Genomic DNA, 22511 nt, shown 5'->3' on the forward strand with positions numbered 1-22511 from the left:
GCCTAGGGAATTTTAGCGGGGTTTTTTAGGGGATTTTTAAGGACAATTTTAATGATCGGCCTGTTTAAATATTTCTTTTAATTCGGCTTTTAATTATTGTATTTGTATTGTAGTTTTTATGAGGCTGTTAGCCGCCCTGAGTCCCATGAGGAGAAGGGCGGGGTATAAATTAAATTAATAAATAAATAAATAAATAAATTTAAAAGAAACTGGCCAAATAAAGAGGAGGTGGAGTTGCACTATATATAAGAAATAACTACATCTCTACAGAAATAGAGCTCAACAATGATGAAAACTGTCTTGGCTTCCAGTTTTGCGCAGTAGTTCAGCAGCCGAGGAATCACGGGGCTCCACACCCTACAGCCGATTTCTGCCTGCTTGGGGACCTAAATGGGCTTGAAGTTGCTCCATAGAGGCAACAAAGAAGGAGGGAAGTCCCGCGGATTGTGGAGAGACAGCAGTCAATCTGATCGGTTTGGGAAAAGCCCTCCAGAAACCGTCAGGAGAAAGGGTTAGCTAACATCAGAGTCCAGGGAGACCACACCTGGAATACTGCAACCAATTTTGGTCACCATACTGCAAAAAAGATGTTGAGACCTTGGAAAAAGTTCAGAGAAGAGCAACTAAAATGATCAAAGACCTGAAGACTAAAACATATGAAGAACAGCTGCAAGACTTGGGTTTAGCTAGTCTAAAGAAAAGAAGAAACAGGGGTGACATGATGGCAGTATTCCAGTATTTGAGAGGCTGCCACAAAGAAGAGGGGGTCAAATTATTCTACAAGGCACGAGAGGGCAGGAAAAAGAAACAATGGTTGGAAACTGACCAAAGACAGAAGAAACCTGGAATTAAGGAGAAACTTCCTAACAGTGAGGACAATTAACCAGTGGAACAGCTTGCCATCAGAAATCTTGGGCACTCCATCACTGGAGGTTTTTAAGAAGAGGCTAGACAGTCACTTGACTGAAGTGGTATAGGGTCTCCTGCTTGAGAAGGGGGCTGGATTAGAAGACCTCCAAGTCCCTTCCAGTTTCTGTTTCTGTTTCTATTCTATTCTATTCTATTCTATTCTATTCTATTCTATTCTATTCTATTCTATTCATTGCTTCTTGTCCTGCCCTCAGGTGCTTTGGAGAATAGCTTGACTCCAAATACTAATCCAAATACTAGCAGGATACGTATCAATTTTTTATACCTTACATTTAATGTTGTATTATAGCCTTCTACTGTTTACAATTCTCTTGACTGAAAGTAAAGTCCCAGCAGATGTAATTATTTAATGGTCATGTTTATGAAATGATTGTCCTAGCCAGGAAATAAATTGCACGCCTTAATGTCAAGCCAGGCTGATAAGCATCTGATTATTTCCTCGCTTAGGGTGAAGTTATGGCAATTTTAGCCCTTGTTCAAAAATTCTGGGGACCTGCAATGCAAGGAATAATGTGTCCCTTGGACTAATGCATTTGGCTCAGCACAGAATCATTTTGCACTGTATATATTGTGGCAGAGAGAGATGTCTAGGAGGCCTATGTGATTTGCATATGTTTGTTTTAATTAAATTTTAATTAATTAAGCAAAGGCCAATTTTAGACATTTCTGAATGTCTTAAGAAAGGAAGAGATCAAGCTGCTTCTTTTATTCCCAGATCTCATTACCTAATATGAGATGCTGAGTTGTCTTTAAAGACAACTTATTTCATTATGGAAACTAAAAGCAAACTTTTTATTATTTTTACTGAGTAACTAAGAATTTTTGATAACAAATAATGTCCAAGTATACAGCCATTCCACAATAATTTGCCAACCATATGCACACAGATCATGCTGTGCATATACAGTAGTTGGCAAAGTAATGAATTAATATTAATTCTACTGCCAAAGCTGTGCATCTGTCCGAGAGATGATAAAAGTTTGCTAATGCAAGATAAGAGACATGCCCATTTTTCTGTCACTCATCAGCAGTCAAGTATTTCATATGGGATTTTTTATCTTCTCCATTATGATCTCCAAAGCCTCCTAAAATAAAGCTATGTGACTGTCCAACTCACATTCATGAATAACATAACTGCTGAGCACTCTCTTAACACAACCAGGAACAAAAATAGGTTCACCCACACTATCAGTATCTGTTTAGGGGATTATGGTGATGGTTCCATGGACATTGTGGCCAAGATCCTCATTTATATTGCAAAGGTGTTTTTCAAAAGGCAACTGTTTTTTTCCTTGAACATGTTTTGCTTCTCACCCAAGGAGCTTCTTCAGTTCTGAAGCTTTTTGGATGAGAAGCAAAATGTTTTTAAAGAAAAAACCCAAGAAAGTCCAGTTGCCTTTTGAAAAGCTTATTTGGGACAACCATGACCTGGATGATTGAGAATCTCTATAGATATCCTCATGTATACATTTTGTTCTAGTGCTATTTTGTGCTTTTGTCCCTGAAATCTCTGATACTGACAAAGTTTTACTGAGGTTAGGGCTGTGCAATAAATAAGTATGCCACTAACTTAATATTTGCCTTTTAATCTACGGTATATATATCAAGTAAAACAATTCAAATGTGAGTCTCTTACCTTGAGAATATAAATAAACATTTTCAAAACATTACAGAATAAGAACAGTGGATATTTTGTACCTCATAAATGACTATCCAAGCCCTTTTTAAATTAATCAAAAGGTAGAAAAAAGCGTTAGGGAGACCTGCAGACTTACTGATAAAATAAGAGGTAAAGTATAAATATATTAGAATCCCATGATTCTACAGTCTAATTCCTTTTCTCACCTAGGAAGCTTTGTGAGTATCTAAAGTTTGTTGATTACTGTTGCAGGCTCTGAAGTAGTGATAGAACCATACAACTGTTACATATTTCATTGAAATAAACACAACTAAAACAATAATATTTTGAACTTTATTTTAATAGGAAAAATCAGCTTTCTTTCTTTTGCATAATCCCTGAAGTCCATGTTTCATTTTGAAGATAGCTATTCTCATTCAATAAAGTCAGGGAAAGAGTGTTCCCTTGCCTTAAATCGGTTTTCTTAATCTGCTCTTAAAATGCTATAGCTTGCAAATCACTGACAAACTTTAAGTTGCTTTTGAAGCTTTATCCCGCAGTTCAACAGTAACCCATCTGATCTTTTCCTTCCCAGCTGGTGTTTGTAATTTTCTCTTCAACACTTGCAATTTCCTTCCTGTGCTATCTTATAGCCCTGTAACTCTTTCCATCCATTGCAATTTCCTCCTTCCACAGAATGAAGTACCAAGCTTTCGAGATACCTGTCAGGAGCAATTACCGTAATGCTTCTTTGCAAAGCACCTAATATTTGGACTGAGCAGCATACTAGCCTCAAAGATGCAAAGATGCTTTGGAATGCACAGGGGCATTCATTCAGTAGTACCTGGGTATAACTCTTTAGAGCAGTGTTTGTCAAACTTGGCAACTTTAAAATGTGTGAACTTTGACTCTCAGAGTTCCTCAGCAAGCATAGCTGGCTGGGGAATTCTGGGAGTTGAAGTCCACACATCTTAAAATTGCCAAGTTTGAGAAACACTGCTTTAGAGCAACTGCATCTTTTCCTGATGTCATACCCACTGTATCCACTGTAAATTCAGCCTTATAGAGATCACCCTTATCCCGAATGAAAACATCTTGATTGGAAATAAAAGCAAAACAAACAAACAAACAAAAAAAGCTGAATGTGTTCTATCCATTTTGAGCTGAAGAGAAAAACATAATTTTACCTTGACTGAAAAATGCTTCTTCTTAGGTAGATCCCAGACAATTCCAGTTGAATGAATGAATGCCTGTAGAGGTGTTAATGATGACACCAACACATACACTTTGATGATGATCGAAAAATCTTGAATTTTAAAGGCTTCCTTATTTTCTGTCTTAATAGGGATTGGATGTCTGGAAAATTACAATATAATATTAGAAAGTTGTTTCTGAATGGAAACAACAGTCACTACATGACAAGCTAAGAGACAGACTGCTTTGTTCACTGACTTGGGAACTCTAGCTTGTTTCTGACTTCTATTTATGTAGTTTTCCATTTTATGTTTACTCAAAATATGAATAATTTTGTATATTTTATTGTGTATTTTTTATCTTTATGAACCAGCAAGAGTCTTTGGGCATTGTACTAACATGTATAAACATGATAAATAAGTAAAGTAGGACTTGGTGAATTATTCTGGATTTTTCTTGCTTGCTTGCTTGAAACACATTTTGATGTCATGTTATACAAAATTACAAAAGAGTTCCCATATTTGTGTGGCTATACTGATTGTCAGAGGCAGGAAAACAAGAAACTTTTTTCATGAAATGTCTTCATTAATTACTTTTCAAAGTTAGTTGGTTATGTGGATATATAGTCAAAGATGTCACTAGTGCTGGGCCAAGAGGCTTTGTTGCCTTAAGGACAGCAAAAATGGCATTCTGTTCCCCGTCCTTCTGTTATACCACTTAACAATAAAAAAAAAAACTTGCTGCCTCATTAAAATATCAAAACTTGCCTTCCTTTACCAATAGCAATAGCACTTAGACTTACTGTATATACTGCTCCAAAATGTTTTACAGACTCAGCATATTGCCCCCAACAATCTGAGTCCTCATTTTGCCAACCACAGAAGAATGGAAGGCTGAATCAACCTTGAGCCAGTCAGAATCAAACTCCTGGCAATTGGCAGAGTTTGCCTGCAACACTGTATTCTAACCACTATGCCACCCTGGCTCATCAACCAGACTTACTTTCTCACATTCTTGTGATCTCATTTCATGATAATTCACTATAAACATAGACCTGAAGTATTGGTATTTGATATTTATTTTAAATAAATTCTACAAACTTTTAGAAAATACTGTAAATTAGCACAAAATGTTCTTTTCTGCCAATATTCTAATAAATTAATTGTTCCATGCCATTTATATTCTACAAATATGTATCCAGCTGGATATACAGACATATGTAGAGTTTGCTTGCCTACTGAATCTTATTGAATTTGAATACAATTGTGACAGAGATATGAATACATCTATTTTTGTTTATTTTCTTAATATATGGCTCTTTTACAGTCATATTCAGACTAGAATTAGACAATTATCTCAACAAAACCAGGGTTCCTACTCCTTTTTTTGAATAAATAATAGAATTGTTAAAGTATTGCATAGTTAGGTATAATAAAGGGTTTGTTTATTTGTTTATCCTAATTCCTCTCTGCACAATTTGTTCCCTACAAATATTTAGTCGTTTTAATCTCAATTCCCTCAAATCTACAATTTTGGAACCCAGCAGTGAAATGGAGGTAAATGAAGGGAACGTATTTCGTTAACACATAAAAAGTTAACTGTTGCTTCTCCACTTTTATATCACAAGACATTCAAATATAATGAACAAAATGTAAATTTCATTCTGTCATGAAGGTTTTGTTAAGAAAATAAACATATCTTACTGGTGAACAGCCTTGACTGGCTGATGTAATGTTTCAATCAAACTCATCCTTTCATTCTTATCGTATGATTTGAGTGTATGAAGAGGTGTACTTTTTGATTCTGGGCAAGCAGAAGAAATAATTGGAAGATGCAAATCTGAAAAAAAATCATGTTAGGTTAGAGAGGTGGAATCAAAATGAAACATGAATAGAGTTCTAATTTTATGATTTTTATTTATGTTTAATAAATGTGTCTGCTTTCCAATTAGATATCTCACAATGGCTTAAATGGGATTATTTGTGTTGCCCCATTCAAAATATAACAGATTTGTACCTTCTTAATTTTTATATTTATATAACATAAATATAATCAGTGCATTTATCAGACTTTATTTGTTATATTCTTAGCATAAATGAGATAAAGTTTGAAACATATATTGATAATCCAAAGGGTACTTGCTGCTAATTCATCTTAGTGATTTCAAAAAGCCATATCCTAAAATAGAACATAATGTTTGGTTCAACATAAACACTAAAGAAAATGTAATGTATCTATATTCTATTTAATCTCTCCACAAAACTATTGGATTTAATTGGAAGCATAGGATTGGGCTGTAAATGTAGTTTATTGATGTAGTGGTGATAGGATAGCTTTGTTTACCTCCCAAAATGTTGAAACATTAAATAAAAATATTAGATATTTTCTAATACATCTATGGAAACATTGCCAATTGAAACTTCAATAACATACAATATTTTGGTGCAACATTGATAAAGTATCCGTAAACTGCCCATAATCACTTGGACAGTGAGATGTGTAGGGTATAAATTTGCTTATAAATAAACAAATTGCTGCATGTCAGTTACTTGAATGAGGCAATGTTTGGATGACCTTGTCAGGAATGAGAAGCTAGAAGGCTATGGCTTGGTGATTTCTTGAATGGGAGATCTCCAAGGAATAGTAGAGTTGAAAATTACACTGGGAAATTAAAGAAAAAATCCTTAAAAATAACAGTGACATCCCAGTTTGTTATTTTTGCTGAGTAAACAACATGAACATGTCTGTGAAATCATAAACAGATGAGTTTGACTTAAATAATTAATCCTTGAAATACCAAAACTATTATGAGATCTACCAATAGAGGGTGTGGTTTCCCTTCTCTTCCCATCTCTTATGTTACAAAGCCTTTTTTGTTCATTTGTGGTGTGGTTTTTATTAACTAAGCAAAGGCCATTTTTAGACATTTCTGAATGCCTTAAGGAAGAAGAGATCAAGCTGCTCCTGTTATTCACAGAACTCATTACTTAACAAGAGACTACGCCATGCTGAGCTGTCTTTAAAGGCAATCTATTTTATTTCATTATGGAAACTGAAAGCAAATATTTTACATTTTTTAGAGAGCACCTAAGAACTTTTGATACAAATACAGTAGTGTCCATGCATATAGCCATTCCACAGTAATTTGCAGCTATATACACACAGATCATGGTGTTCATATATAGTAGTTGGCAAATTAATGAATTGATATTAATTCTATTGCCAAAGCTGGGCATCTGTCAGAGAGATGAGAAAGTTTGCTAATGCAAGATAGGAGACATGCCAATTTTTCTGTCACTCATCAGCAGTCAAGTATATTGTATGGGATTTTTTATCTTTTCTATATGATCTTCAAATCCTCCTAAAATAAATTTATATGCCTGTCCATCCAGAATGACTCTGAGGGACTAACAATTAAAAATAGAATAAAAACATAGTAAACAACCAAATTTTAAAACAACAGAAATAGCATTAAATAATGCAGCATTTGAGAATATTCAGTTAACCCAACCAAGACCAAGAAACAGGATCAGGGCCTCATGTCTGATTGCAAAGCCAAATTTTCAATGTTTTGCAGAAATTTAGCATGGCTGGGACAAGGCTGATCTCATGGGGGTTGATGTGCCAAAGACTGGGTGCCTTGGCAGAAAAGGCCCTCCTCTTGGGTCTGCTAGATGACATTCTCTTGTGGATGGGATCTGCAGTATGTTTTTGCTGCTGGATCTAACAAGATGGGTAGAGATCATCAGGGAGAGGCAATCTCGTAGGTTACCTGGTCACAAGCCATGTAGGTAAACCATCAGCACCTTGTTTGCATCTGGAAGCATACTGGTAGATGATCCAGATTACAGAGTAGAGATGTCACTTGTGCCAAGCTATTAGCACCCATCACTGCCTGTGCTGCCACATTTTGCTCTATCTGAAGCTTCTGAATATTACTCAAGGGGAATTTCTTGTAGAGATCAACTATATTGTTTGACTGCATGCTTCTTCCGGGCCGGATCTAGGATTTGAGGGTGATGGTGAGCAAAATGTGAGACTCAGGGTAAGAGTAGATGGGGTGGGTGGGGGAGGGAATAAAACCACACAAAGTGCAAACTTGAAAAGCCTCTATTCAAACAAAATTTATAATTTCCGCACTGGTTGTGTGCACCTATACTGAAATATTTCAAGGGTAAAATTCTAAATGCATTAAGGCCCATTCAACAGAATAAGGCTTATTTAGGTTCACTTGAGTAAATATGTTAAAAGATTTGCCGGCAGAAAAATCTCATTGTTTTTATCTAGCAAAGAATATGCATGGCATATGGCTTAATGTGTGAATCAGAGCTGAAATCCTTTAAAACTACATTCTTTTTTCTTTATATTTCATTATCTTAATAGTAAAATTTTTTTTAAAATAAAATAAATAAATGAAAGGAGAAAAAAGCAAGGAGAAAGAAAAAGATGTTCCATTTCCACACAACGAATGAACAAACATTTTATTATTGTTCAAGACCAGATTTTTTTTTAAAAAAAATTAAATCTTGGAGATACAGCTGGTTTTGTCTTCCGAAGGCTTTTGATGTAGTTTCAATTCTGTCTAAATGAGTTTCTACAGGACATAGCTATGTATCTATGTGTCCTTTTAGCACCCTAAAACACCTTTACAGTTTCCTTTAACAGCTTTAATTCATCTTGGTTTGCTTTCAATATGGTTAGAATGCTTCCAGGTCAGTTATATGTCTTACATATAACGATGCATAGAAATCATAATATGCAGCTTCCAGATAACTAGATTTGAGGAAACACTAGAATACTTAGCAGATCCTACAATAAAAGGTGTCTGCTTATATCATGAAAGAGTTTGTGAATGCATGGATGAAGCAGAATAAGAATTATTCTAATACAAAATAAGGAAAAGAAAAAAAGAAAACAAAAGAAGCAAAACGTGCAAGAAAAGAAAAAAGTTGAAGAAAAATAGAAAAGATATTTAGAAAAACTGACTTTCAATAATCTTCACAGCAGTTATAATTACAAATATATTTTAACCTGTCTCTCTGAAGTTACTGGACATCTTATTACTCTTCTTTCTATAATCTAAACCATAAATCACAAGTTCATTTTTTTTTCATTTTTATGCAAAAAGTCCATAAGAGATCTCCAGTCATCCATAAATGTAGATCATGCTTATCTGGTTTGGCTTTGCACCACACTACTTGTCTTCAGAAAACGAAGCAATTTCCTTTGATAACAAGTATGCACTGTCATATTTTCCACCACCAGTGACAGATATAACAAAATATATTCTTCTTCCTCACTTAGCACTTCTTACTCTTTAATCTTACAATGGCTCCAGCATAACTGCTGAATGAGTGAAGTGTTTGAAAAGATGTTATGACTTAAGAAGCCACCGGTGTGTTTGGGAGACTGGCTTATGGGGCTGAAATAAATAACCAGCTTTTACCATTCTAAAAAAGGTCTATTGCTTCTGGTGGTTATGACTATTTGATCTAGTTTTTTGGAATCACTTGGTAACCCTTGATTAAAGTTATCCTGCCCATATGTGTTTCTGAGTGGATACACACAAACTGCATGCATATACACAGATGCATAGCCCTATATAATACTATAATCATTCATTTATATCAGCAAACATAGGCAGCACCCAAATCATTTTCTCCAGCCTCCAAAACCCTCTGAAATTGCTCTCGAAATGTAATGAAAAAAACCTAACAATTTGTAGTTTTCACCCCCTTACCAAAACATATGTAATTCACAAGGTAGGCCTAATCAATCTAAAGAAGAACATTTTCACCAAATCTCCCAGAATACAAAACAAAAATAATTTCCACCCATTTGCATGTTTCCATTGCTGAGGCCACTATGGTCACAACTAAAATATACACAATTTTCCCCTGATCCATTAAAATATTTCCTATTCTTATTTTGTAGCATGGAGAAAACATTGACTTACACTTCTGTTCCTACTGTATACTGTCTTTCACTCAATATATCTATGTTTTAATATATATATATATATATATATATATATATATATATATATATATATATATATATATATATATATATATATATATATATACAACACAGGTTTATTAGTGCTAGTGGTTCTCATCTATTTTACAAATATTTGTTAATTTTTCAAATTTTTGTTAAATTTTCGTTATTTTGTAAATTTGTTATCGGCAACCGAGCTTTCGTCGGACTCTCCCGACATCATCAGGGTTGCTGAGGCGGTGTTTGGGAGGGTTTATATACAATTCTCACATGCCTGCATCCGGCTGCACGAGCGCGTAACCGGGCCCCGGTATACGCGCTCCTGCGCGGTGCCTGTTTTCCCTTTACCCGCGTGTAAGTGTCCTGCCTTCTTTCCCTGTTTGTTGCTATGGGGTCTCTGGATATCCTCATCAGGGATCATCCAGGGTTCTTTCTTGCACCTTTCACCCATTATGGCCCTTTCATCCTTCCCCTCTGATCCATCCGTTCTTTCTCCCTCATTCGTTTCACCCTTAATCCCTCTATCACTTTCACAATCTCTCCCGTGTGTATTGGCTTCAATTCCATTCTCCTTCATGTTGCTATCACCCCTTCCATTCAACTCGCGGGGGGTCCGGGGGTCCCCAACGGGCCCTCGATCGGCCCCTCTTTCACCGGGTCCCCCCATCGAGTCCAGGTTAGTCCCTTCCCCTCTCCCTCCAATACTAACGTTGCATGTGTTTCCTTCCTCTTCTCTTTGTAGCCCGTTCCACACCCTCTCTCCATTCTTGCAATCTACATTCACTCCGTCCCTACTTACCCTCAACTTCCCTTTATCCAACTCACCCTCCTGTTGTGGCCACTCTCCTCCTATCATCCCTAATACTACCATTCCATTGCCATCACCCTCTTTTCCAAGAGTCCTTTCATACTCCGCTCCTTCCACCCTCTTATTCATATCTCTACAGTATCCTTCATCCATCCATCGACTCCATTTCTTTCTTCGATCTATCACTCCCCAACTCCCTTCGTTTCCGGGGGCACATGCACCCTCCGATCTTTTGTTATATCGTTCTCCTATGCCCCCCGCGCGCTCCGATCCACTTTCCACCGTTTCTTTCCCGTCCTCGTTCTTACTATCTGATGGTCTTTTGTCCCCTTTCATATAGGAGCTCCTCCTCCTGTGCCCTTTAACGGGCTCTCGGGCGGTTTTTCCCTCGCCGGGCCTCCCCATTGAGTTCGACACGATTTCCTCTTCTACCCATCCATCCGCGGTATTGCGTGCATCATTCACTCCCTCTCCTAATGCTTCCTTCCCTGCTCTCTTTCCATCCTTGTAATCAACCATCCCTTCACACTTGTTTACCTTCCGACTCCCTTCATTCCCGGAGGCACATACACCCTCTGATCTTTTGTTGTATTGTTCTCCTATGCCCCCCGCACGCTCCGATCCACTTTCCACCGTTTCTTTCCCGTCCTCGTTCTTACTATCTGGTGGTCTTTTGTCCCCTTTCATATAGGAGCTCCTCCTCCTGCGCCCTTTAACGGGCTCTCGGGCGGTTTTTCCCTCGCCGGGCCTCCCCATTGAGTTCGACACGATTTCCTCTTCTACCCATCCATCCGCGGTATTCCCTAATGCGTCATTCACCTCCTTTCCTAATGCTTCCTTCCCTGCTCCCTTTCCATCCTTATAATCAACCATCCCTTCACACTTGTTTACATTCCGACTCCCTTCATTCCCGGAGGCACATACACCCTCCGATCTTTTGTTATATCGTTCTCCTATGCCCCCCGCACGCTCCGATCTACTTTCTGCCGTTTCTTTCCCATCCTCGTTCCTAGATAGGCTACCAGAAAACAGGGAAAAGTATATCCCCGAGGAGCAGGACACGGGAAATTGCCCGAGAGCCCGCCAAAAAGGGAGCGGCCCAAAGGGGTAACATAATATATATATATATATATATATATATATATATATATATATATATATATATATATATATATATATATATATATATATATATATATATATATATATATATACAAAATAAAAATGCGAACACCAGGAGAGTATAAGACAATTAAAAGTTTAGTAAAAAACCTTTAAAAACTTTTAAAAGCATACAATCATAGGGGCCAAGCTTTCGTCGAATCCTTCCGACATCCTCAGGGCACAGAGTCAATCAATGGGAAAAGCAGTTATAAATAAACCGACGCCTGCATCCGGGCCCTAGATCTCGTGATAGGGCCGTGGTAACCAATCATTGTAACATCCTCATTAACCCCTTTGGCTATCATTCTATCCTTACTTCTGCTGCCTTTCCGTGTCAAATTTATAAATTTATAAATTTATTAAATCTAGTTTGCATTTACCTTAGTTTTGAGATTTAAATCATGCTGCATTATTCACCTTTATAAAAGAAGGGATTGAACAGTTGTTTTAAATATATAATTGGTTTATTAAGGAATACTATATAGCAGGGGTCTTCAAACTTGGCCTTTTATGACTTGTGGACTTCAACTCCCAGAATTCCTCAGCCAGCATGCTTGGCTGAGGAGTTCTGGGAGTTGAAGTCCACAAATCATAAAAAGGGCCAGGTTTGAAGACCCCTGCTATATACATAGTAATTATATATATAATAGCTTGCTTAGGTCAAACTTCCTCAACCTGTTCTTCTCCAAATGGGTTGGAATTACAACTATTACTCATCCAACACAATCAGCATATACTGTGTTTAGGAATGATGTACATTGTATAGAAATTCTGGAACAATATTAAATGGCTGTTGCTTGGGGAAAATATGGATTGCTATCTTGAAATATTCTTAAGAACAAAACTGTTTTGCATCCAGAAATTCTGATAAGTGATGATGCCACCCAACAGCTATATATACTATTTATTATTTATTTATTTATTAATTTGATTTATATACCGCCCTTCTCCCGAAGGACTCAGGGCGGTGTATAAATTATGCCAATGATGTAATTGTTTACAGGCTTGGATTAAAATGACTTTATTTGTCTAGTTTTGGATGTTTTTTACAGTACAAAGTACAATAGCTAGCTATCACTTTCATTACACTAGCTTTACACTAACCTCTTTTGTAAGGCAGGCTAGAACCAACTTTTGTGAACGTTCAGTATATAATTGTTAAAAATAAATACATGAAATAATTGATCAAGCCCCAAAAACCTTATGAGTATACTTTGTGGGTATATTGACATATATTTTATATGGGACATTGAAAATATGTGAACTTATGGCGTTATGTATCTGTATCTGTATCATATGCTGCATATAAACTCTCTCTATATATATTATTAAATTTGTTTGCTGCCAAACTGGCTGTGAGGCAATATATATTGTGCAAGGCCAAAATGGCTTAGTTTTTTTTTTAATTCTATTCCACCATTCTTTTTAAAAGAATGAAGCAAAGGAAGCAAAATGCTTATCTATGAAAAAGAAAACCAGTAAAACAAAAACATATTTATACAAACATAAAGGGGTACTTTCAAAAAAACCTAACATATACCATATTTTAATTATCTAGTGAATAAGCTAACTGTTCTGAAGCACAGTTTTAAATTTTTCTTGGTTTTAAAGTGATTGCAATAAAAGACCACAAAACACACATTATGGGATGAAAATATTCAGTCTATAGATACAATGAAACAACATAATTTTCTGAAAAAGCAATACATCTAAATATCTTTGTTTTTTAGATTCCAATATGATTTCAGTATATAGAAATTCCCTAGAACTTACTTTCTTCTGAAAAAGGATGTTGAGAAGTTCCCAGGTTTAGCCCAGGTATTTTAAATAGTAAGTACAAATAGTTGTTATAAAATAGTACTTAGAACTAGGTTGCACAAACTGTTTGCAATTCCCCCTTTAAAAACATTTTGTTATGAAAACAGAATGCAGATTCAATGTTTCTTCACATGATTGTGATTTATAGAATCAGCATGTTGTATGTATGTTTGTATGTGTGTGTATGTGAAGATGTGTTCCTTATAGTAAAACTGGCATATTTGATGTGATCATAAAGCATTTAGTTTTGGGGTTACTTGGACATGTTTCAGCAATAACTGCTTCCTATTAGATTCCATCTATACAGTATAATGCACAAACAGTTCTCCTTCAGCAGAATATTTCCAAAGTATTTTTTAGGTCAAGACCATATTTAAGAGTGACTTATCCCCTTGTGCAAAGTACAGGCAGCTGTTGATTATCCAAACCATAAAAGGAATGTCACTGAAAAATGACACACCTCAGAGTTGTTCATGGCCAGCCACCTGTTGTTGGGGACACCCTTTCTGGGGGAAAAAGAAGATGAAACTATGTGATTATCTGACCAAAACCAAGATTGAGGGGAAAATAGAGAGCATTGCTTCATTGTTAGTAATTGCTTTTTCCAACAAAACGAGGGCAGATGTATAGCCTCTAGAACAACACCCATCTGCCAGTTGCCAATTTCAGTCTAATCAAAGTGTAAGACTGACTACTGATGAAAAGAAATACATGATCTGTGGCATCCCTCCAGACATTGCGAGGCTCTGCTCATGATGCAAACATTCTACACAGAGAGCCAAATTTCTCTCCAGGCAAGACTAAGGGAGTGTATCAAGTCTTGCAGCCAAGTAAGCAGGAGGCTTACCATATGCTTTTATTTGTGTGTGTGAGAGAGAAAAAAATGCTGTTTTTCTCCCCTCAGAAATACTTTTAGAAAAATAGCAGAAACAGATGATTTTCATATTGGGGTCATTGGCAAGGCCCTGAAGAACCTGAAACAAATATAGTATAAGAAAACAAATGTCATGTAGAAGAGCTAGATTCCCTAAAGGAAGGCAATATATAACTCTAAAATGAAAGGCACATAGGGTAAGAAAATACCATATCACTCCTTTCTTTTTCACTTTTACAGAATCCCTACCCGTAGATTATGGCATTTTGGCCTCTTGAAAATGAGATTTGTGTCAACTGTAAAGTGTGTCATCACAGAGAATTGCTGAAGAACAGCAGCACATCTCATGAAGATGCCAAGAAACTGATGGACAATGCAAGTTATGACAGAGACCAAAAATAATATTAGCAGTGGTGGTATTGAATACCAGACACACCAGATACTGTACCATTTAGACTCAGAGTAGTGAGAACTGTGTAAGGAGTCCTGGACCATTGGCAATTAGAGTGTGAGATCCCAGAGTGTTAATTGTAATGCAAAGTGATCAGAGATCTTTACACCAGACCCAAAACAACAGCCTATCGTCTATCCATTAGCACAAGATAACTATCAGAACCCAAGAATTCCATTGGGCAGCAGCTTCACAGCAAGACATACTATTGCAGCACAAAATTGAAGAGTAGCAACAAGTGACTTACACCAAGGTTGCCTGGATAAGAAGTAGACACAAGAAAGAGTAGAAATGATAGTCACAACTGATTATAATATAGAACACAGTAAATATAGCATTGAAGGTTAGAGCTCTAAGATAAGAAATAGAGCCATTGGGACATAGTATATACAAATGTTAAAATACTGTATAGCATTGTAGACATAAATAATAAGTAGAAAAGTAAATCTCTGTTCTAAATTTTAAGTTGTCGTAGAAACCATCCTGAAAAATATGCAGGATATAAACTTGGCCTGTGAAAAGGCCTCTTTCTAAGATTTCTTTTTAATAGTACAGTGTTTGCCACAATAGAGAAGCCCTTATGTGCATTAGATTTCATAAGTCTTCACAAGATCAGAATGTTCACGGTTCTCTTTTTTCTTTAAATGTGCCAGGTTATTTTATTTCCCCCCTGGTGTATGACGAGCCTTAACAATGGTCAGAGCAATCCCAGACCATTAGTACTGGCACCTCTTGATTGTTTCTCACTTGAAGGATAAAACCACATACACAGCAGACGTCTGTGGAGATTCTCAGTCATTCAGGTCATAGTTGTCTCAAAGGTGCTTTTTTCAACATCAATTGATGAAACTTTTTGGATGAGAAGCGAAATGTTTTCTTTTTCTCCCTCAAGGAAAAAACAGTGCAGTTGCCTTTTGAAAAAAGCACCTTTGAGATATACAGCAGACCCTGTCCTGTTGCTCTCAAGTGCAATGGATGACCCTGTCTTCTTGCCTTCAAGTTCTGGATATGGAATAAGTTGGTGGCATCATTCTACTTTCAGCTTAGGTTGCAAAACCACTTATGTCTATCTTGGCTGGTACATTTTTCTCTTGCTTCCAACTTTTTATTAACTGAAATGAAGACCACTTTTTAAACCTTACAGGCATTATTTCAGGGTGAAGGTTACAGAAAATGTCTCCTTTTTAAAGTTATATAATTTAAATTTAATTTAATTTAATTACAGTTCAATTATTATTTATACAGCCCCTTGGATTTTATAGAATATTGGATAGCAACTAAGTAAGCTGAGAAACACACACGTAACTGAAAGAAACATTTCAGATCTACTTCCTGTTGACAAAATGAGACCAGGGCTTTAATTTCAGACTGGGGTTTATTTGACTGAAAGTTCCTACTCTGGGAGGGAGGGGGTGTCACTGCATACAGAAAATTAGCATACAAATGGAATGTATTAAGATAAAATGTTTTCCTATCATTTAGTGTTCTTTATGCATGTTTGTTAAAGGGCGGAGACATTCACATAAATATGCACATCAGACACCAAATCATGAAAAATTATACCTGCATTCTAATGTGGTACAATCCAAACAGATTTACAACCCCGCTGAGAAGCTAGGCAAAATCCTCCATCTTTATCAGAACTGCTGAATGACTTTTCTGCTATTATTGATCAAATACCATAATCCATATTTTCAGTTTTACCTATTTCCATTTTATCTGATTGCTGGCCTTATGGGGACAATAAAGCTTTGATTTTATTTGATTCATTCTTTTATCTTCAGAGCTCAGATTCCAGCATTTCTCTTCCTTTGAGCATGCAACAAAAGGTCATTTTTGGTTTATTAATATAACTCAAAAGTTTACCTGGAAATGTTCTCATTATTTGGCACAATCCTTCCTTTCTGCAAAGCAGATGCTGGATTTGCGAGAGAACATTTGCCTGGGAATGAAGAGAGAAGTACCAATTATTGCAATTTTACAAGACTGTTTTTAGGTGCCATTGAAGAAGCCATTACAGCAAGGTTTGCTGATAAAGGAAAATAGTGGCCATCCCCCTGAGTAGAATAGGTGGAAAAAAACCTTCAATTAAGCTTCAAGGGCTAATTTAGTACAGGGATTAAAGCATGGGAATAGAAATTGGCAGACTGGGAGTACTAGTCCTCCCTTGGAGACAAACCCAATTGGGTTAATTTGGGCAAGTCACTCTTGCTCAGTCCTAGGGAGCAGGCAATGGCAAATCATGTCTGAAATCTTTCCAAGAAAACTCCAGAGAATCACCAGCAGTCAGCACTGACTTGAAGGCACAAACACAAGCTTCCATGTTTTTTTTTCCAAATCAACCTTAATTTTGCTCTATTTTTAATTATAAGTTACATATTGTATCCCTTTTTATGAATATGATCACATTTTAAGGCAGGATTAAAGTCTTAGAAGAGAAGTTTCCAAGAGATTCAGAGTTTTTATTAAAATGATGAAAACAACATGTCACCATTGTGACAGAAGCTCCTGTGATGTCGGGACACATGTAAAAAAATGGGCATAGTGTACATCATAGTGGATTGATTTTGCTTCCCAGCAGAATGATTCTGTTTTTATTATTTGTCCCCTTGACAACCTTCTCTCCATTCCAACATCTCTACTATACTTGGGAAGGGGAAGGGGAAAGGGAAGGGAAGGAGGAAATGCATAAGCATTGATCAGGATTGTCAATATAACATGAACTCACTCTGCAGCATGCACCATAATATTTTATTATTTATATTTTTATTTGTTGTTCATCATTGTACTTTTGCCTATGGGGCATGTCTGTTTGACATGTTTGTAAAACAACATTTTTCCTTTTAATCTTAAAGACAAGTATGACAAGAAAAAAATTCTGTTCATAAATATATCTCGCAAAATGAACATTTTTTGCTCCAAAGCACACTTTCTTCATTGGGATATATCTATAAATTGTTTAAAAGTCTCATTTTTTCTTTCTGCACTATTCCATGTGGATATTTGTGAGAGAGATGAAATACAATAGTCCTGTTTAGAAAATCCTAGATAATTATGACATTCTGTGATTCTGACAGTTTAGCATATAACCTTGCCTCTGATGAAATCAATATTAATCTATGAATATTCACATTATTCAACATCTTGGCAAAAACATATTGTGTTTTTTTCCCCTTCCAGCAATGCTGGAAGAAAAGATTTTAGAAAATGCACTTGAGACTTCACTCATGCAAAGCATCTGCTCTAATACCAGCAAATTCCTGCGAAAGTGAGGCAGTACTACAATGAAGAATTGGCATCTGATAGTATGCTTCATAATAAAATAAAAATGCAGAGTTTAAAAAAAAGTATTTAAGCATGTGCCAGAAAGAGGTCATTTTGCAGCCATACCTTTTGTAGTAGTGTTGGTTGATATGATTTCACTATATTTATGCAATTTTCATGGTCAGCTTTGTTAGATGAGAGGCAAATCAAAAGGTCCCAAGACCTTAATTCATCTATGATAAAAAGAAAGTAGCATAATGGGAATTAACTGTGATGAGAAAGGACAGCAAACCAATTAAACAGAATTTTTTAATTCAAATGATGCTGTTCTGTGGCAAAAACAACAACAAAGAATGGGGAGAAGACACCAGTTTAAAGGCTTTATCGTGTCTTGGGACATGTGATCAATATGATTCTGTGTGGTCTAAGTTTGAGTTCAATGGTTCGCATATTTACTGTGACATCTACTATTTTTCTTTTTGGTTTTTAAACGTTAGTTTTACTTTAATTTCTTGCTGATGGTACTTTCATTTAGTGCTGATGGGGTTATTGTTGGAAAAGGAGATGGGGCAAAAGAAGGGGGAATGGGAATGGAAATGTTTTTATGCAACACTGCTTTGAAGACAGAATCTTCCAATTGTAACTTCTTCCCCAAAGTAACATTTTTAGAAGAACATGGAAAGCAAAAATGGCTTGTGAGCCCCAATTCATGAGGAAACCTGTATACAGGTGGAAAAGCTATCACTCATCTTGAACTGGGAACACACCTATATATCTGAAGATGTTTACTGCATTGATTTTTATGGTTAAATGATAAAGTGTCTGTACTTGCAGGTTGTTTAGATCAAGAAACAGACTCCACAAGAAGAGGAGAACTAAGCTTTATTAGATAGACTATATAAGTTTTACAAGACTGACTGACTGATCTTCCCTCTTTCTTTGTCCCTTTTGTCCCCTAAGGAATCAGGGAAGACTTACTCTAAGTCGCTTCCTTGTATAAAGTGAGTTTCTCCTGGCTGCATAGCGCCAGAGATAAAATGGAGAGTTTGCTTATGTCGGAAGTAGATGCACTGTTGTTTCTCACCTTGCAATAATCTCATAAGCAGAATAGACAAATAGTAAACTACTAGTTTTTTTCCAAAAAAATAAACATTAAACTTCAAGCTCAAAACAGAGACCCAGATTTCTTTTCAGATTTCTTTAAATACATAGCATAAGGAGGATATATCTATTCACCTGCTTCAAAAGAGAAGCAGATTAGTTTGTAAATTATTTTCTATCATCAAAGTTAACCTAAGTTGTTTGGAGCTGCAAAACTTCCATTTCAGATGCCACATATGTTTATACATTATTAAGCTATAAAGAAGTTAGGAGGGAAGTAGAATCTGGATCTTTCTACTCCTAATCCAACCCCACATTGGTTCTAGTGTATAGTTTTCTCACTCACACTGTGATCCCAACCTTTCTGCCTGTCGCTTTCCTAATATATGAAAACTTTAGTTTAATCAATAAAACATGGTTTAAATTTGTCATGCAAAACAGGGTATGAAAGGGAAACAGCTTCACAGCATCAATGTATGGTGTTTATATCTATCTTTCCTACAGCAGTTCAAGGCAGCATATATAATACTCCCTTCTATTATTTGTCATAACATCTACCCTGTAAGGCTTCTAAGCATTTAATTCAATTTCTGGCAAGACCTTATTCAATTTTAGGATTCTAAAATTATGATTATGATAAACTTTTTCTGAATGCTGCCTTCTGAACAGGCCACGTGGAATGTTTAACAGAGCACTAAGTGCAGATGAAAAACAAATTGTAGGAGTAAAAACACATTCTTTTATCAAGAGCTTTTGGTGTGGGTGCTAGGACTCTGTAAACAGAGGCAAGATAGAAAAACATCAACATATTGAACTGTACCAAAGATAAGCTTGGAGATTTTAAATGATATATTGGATATCATAAGTAAGATTGAGAAGAAAATGAAAACAAAAAACAATTCTTTCTTGGTGCTGGCGAAATAATCCTATCTATACTTTTTTTGGTTTAGAAAAATGAAATCAATAAATAGTTTCCATGCAAATAATGCTTGAGAGATGCCTTGGAAAACTCCACAGTTATAAGACGTGCTGTAAATTAATGGGTACTTTATGCAATATGGCTAATTTTTAATCTGGTAGCAATTGGGTGCCTATGCCAGCCTTCCTCATGCAGGAGAGGAAAGACCATGAAGTTGTCACTGGATAATGTTGACAAGATTATAGAAAAGAAGAGGTGATAAGTAAAAGTATGACATAATGAATTGATGTAGTGGAAGGGTAGACAGGTATGGAGGGTAGAGCGACCAGTATTGGTGTAAACTAAATTGAATTATCTTTCTTATCTTTTTTCCTACATGGTATATTTAATTTCTTTGGCTTACTATTTATTACTCCTTTGTTGTGTTTTTGTATGTAATTGCATGAGGATTATGCATGAACATAGCCCGTTGCATGTGATTTAGATTTTTTTTGCAGCAGCAGATCCACAATGCTAGAGGGAAAAGATTCCTAAAATAATTCACTAGATTGGAATCAGAGGCAAATTGAGACCACACATACTTTACAAATATACACAAGGGCTGAAAGGATTCTTCTATTTTGGGGATTTAACTTTTTAAAAAACTGCTATACTTATAATAGATTTGGATTCTTAGAGGGACAGTGTTTCTGGTACATTTCTGAGTTGGCCATATCAGCAGCTTGGAATTCTGGGAATTAAAGCTTTACTAAGCCTGGTCATTTTTATAGCACATAATCTGTTAGTTTTATATGCTAAAAGTATGTATGTTTCTGTTAATAATCATTCCCTTAATGAAGCAGTCTTGTCATTTATTTTTTATGGAACCATGGATTGGTTCTTTTTATTGCCTTTTAATAGCAATCCCCAAAGGGCCTAATTTAAAGTCGGTTATCATCTTCCCTTGGCTCTTTTCAATGTCCAGATTTCATGGCCATGCACTATTACGGTACTGAAAAACCATTGCTCTATTATTACCTTGAAAAAACAACCTTCATAATCTTGGCTATGTTTGTTATTACTTTCCTCTGTAGAGTTAATGCCTGCTTTTTTGTCTAATGCATTTTTATCCCTGTTTGAGCTCAAGAAAGGAAAACTATCTACCATTTTCATTTCTTGACTGTCAACTATAAATTTGCTAAGTAGGATGGGGGATACCATGTTTTACTTTTGTCTAATATTATACGTTCTGCACATCTTAAGTTGTTAGTATTTCAGCTTACCATTTTGATTACAGATTTTATCTCTTCCAGTCCTACAATTTTTATCCTTGCTCTAAAAGTCTTTGTAAAATCTTTCAACCAAAAATTTTGCTTCCAGGAGCAATTAATGCAATGCCAAAAAATGGAATATGTAGTTATTAATGCAATATTTTAGTAACAACATATCCCATTTTTGGCATAGGTCCACAGACCAATTTTTTCATAAATGACTCTGCTTGTAATCAGAAAAATAAATATATGTTCTAAATAACAGCAAAGAAATAATAAGAATAGAATAGAATAGAATAGAATAGAATAGAATAGAATAGAATAGAATAGAATAGAATAGGATAGAATAGAATAGAATAGAATAGAATAGAATAGAGCTGGAAGGGACCTTGGAGGCCTTCTAGTCCAGCTCCCTATACTATTTCAGACAAATGACTGCCTAGTCTCTTCTTAAAAACCTCCAGTGATGAAGCACCCACAACGTCTGAAGGCAAGCTGTTCCACTGGTTAATTGTCCTCACTGTTAGGAAGTTTCTCCTTAATTCCAGGTTGCTTCTCTCTTTGGTCAGTTTCCAAACATTGTTTCTTGTCCTGCCCTCTGGTGCCCTCTTCTTTGTGGCAGCCCCTCAAATACTGGAATACTGCTATCATGTCACCTCTATTTCTTCTTTTCTTTAGACTAGCCAAACCCAAGTCCTGCAGCCATTCTTCATATGTTTTAGACTCCAGGCCTTTGATCATCTTAGTTGCTCTTCTCTGAACTTTTTCCAAAGTCTCAACATCTTTTTTGTAGTATGGTGACCAAAATTGGTTACAGTATTCCAGGTGTGGTCTCACTAGGGTTTTATAAAACAGTACTAATACTTCCTGTGATCTTGATTTTATGCCTCTGTTTATACAACCCAGGATTGTATTAGCTTTTTTGGCTGCTGCTGCACACTGCTGGCTCATTGTCAAGTGATTGTCCACTAGGAGTCCAAGGTCTCTCTCACAGTTGCTGTTTTTTAGCCAGGTCTCACCTAATCTGTACTTATACCTTTGATATTTCCTGCCTAAATGTAAAACTTTGCTTTGAAATTCATTTTGTTGGATAGGGCCCATTGTTCAAGTTTGTCAAGAT

At 36.1% G+C, this 22511-nt stretch overlaps 1 protein-coding gene across 1 annotated transcript in view; it reads right to left on the reverse strand.

Annotated features, from left to right (window-relative positions):
- CPED1 (cadherin like and PC-esterase domain containing 1) overlaps positions 1-22511 on the reverse strand; it is a 105981-nt gene that overhangs the window by 57366 nt on the left and 26104 nt on the right. Inside the window, exons 4-7 of the mRNA XM_029285327.1 lie at positions 18248-18354; positions 16724-16799; positions 5446-5581; positions 3736-3904 (exon numbers count right to left, since the gene is read on the reverse strand). Of these exons, the coding sequence (XP_029141160.1) occupies positions 3736-3904; positions 5446-5581; positions 16724-16799; positions 18248-18354 (488 nt within the window). The remainder of the gene's footprint in view (positions 1-3735; positions 3905-5445; positions 5582-16723; positions 16800-18247; positions 18355-22511) is intronic.

This window comes from Protobothrops mucrosquamatus, unplaced genomic scaffold (assembly GCF_001527695.2).
Source record: "Protobothrops mucrosquamatus isolate PMUCROS unplaced genomic scaffold, P.Mucros_1.0 scaffold1515, whole genome shotgun sequence".
Classification (NCBI taxonomy): Eukaryota; Metazoa; Chordata; class Lepidosauria; order Squamata; family Viperidae; genus Protobothrops; species Protobothrops mucrosquamatus.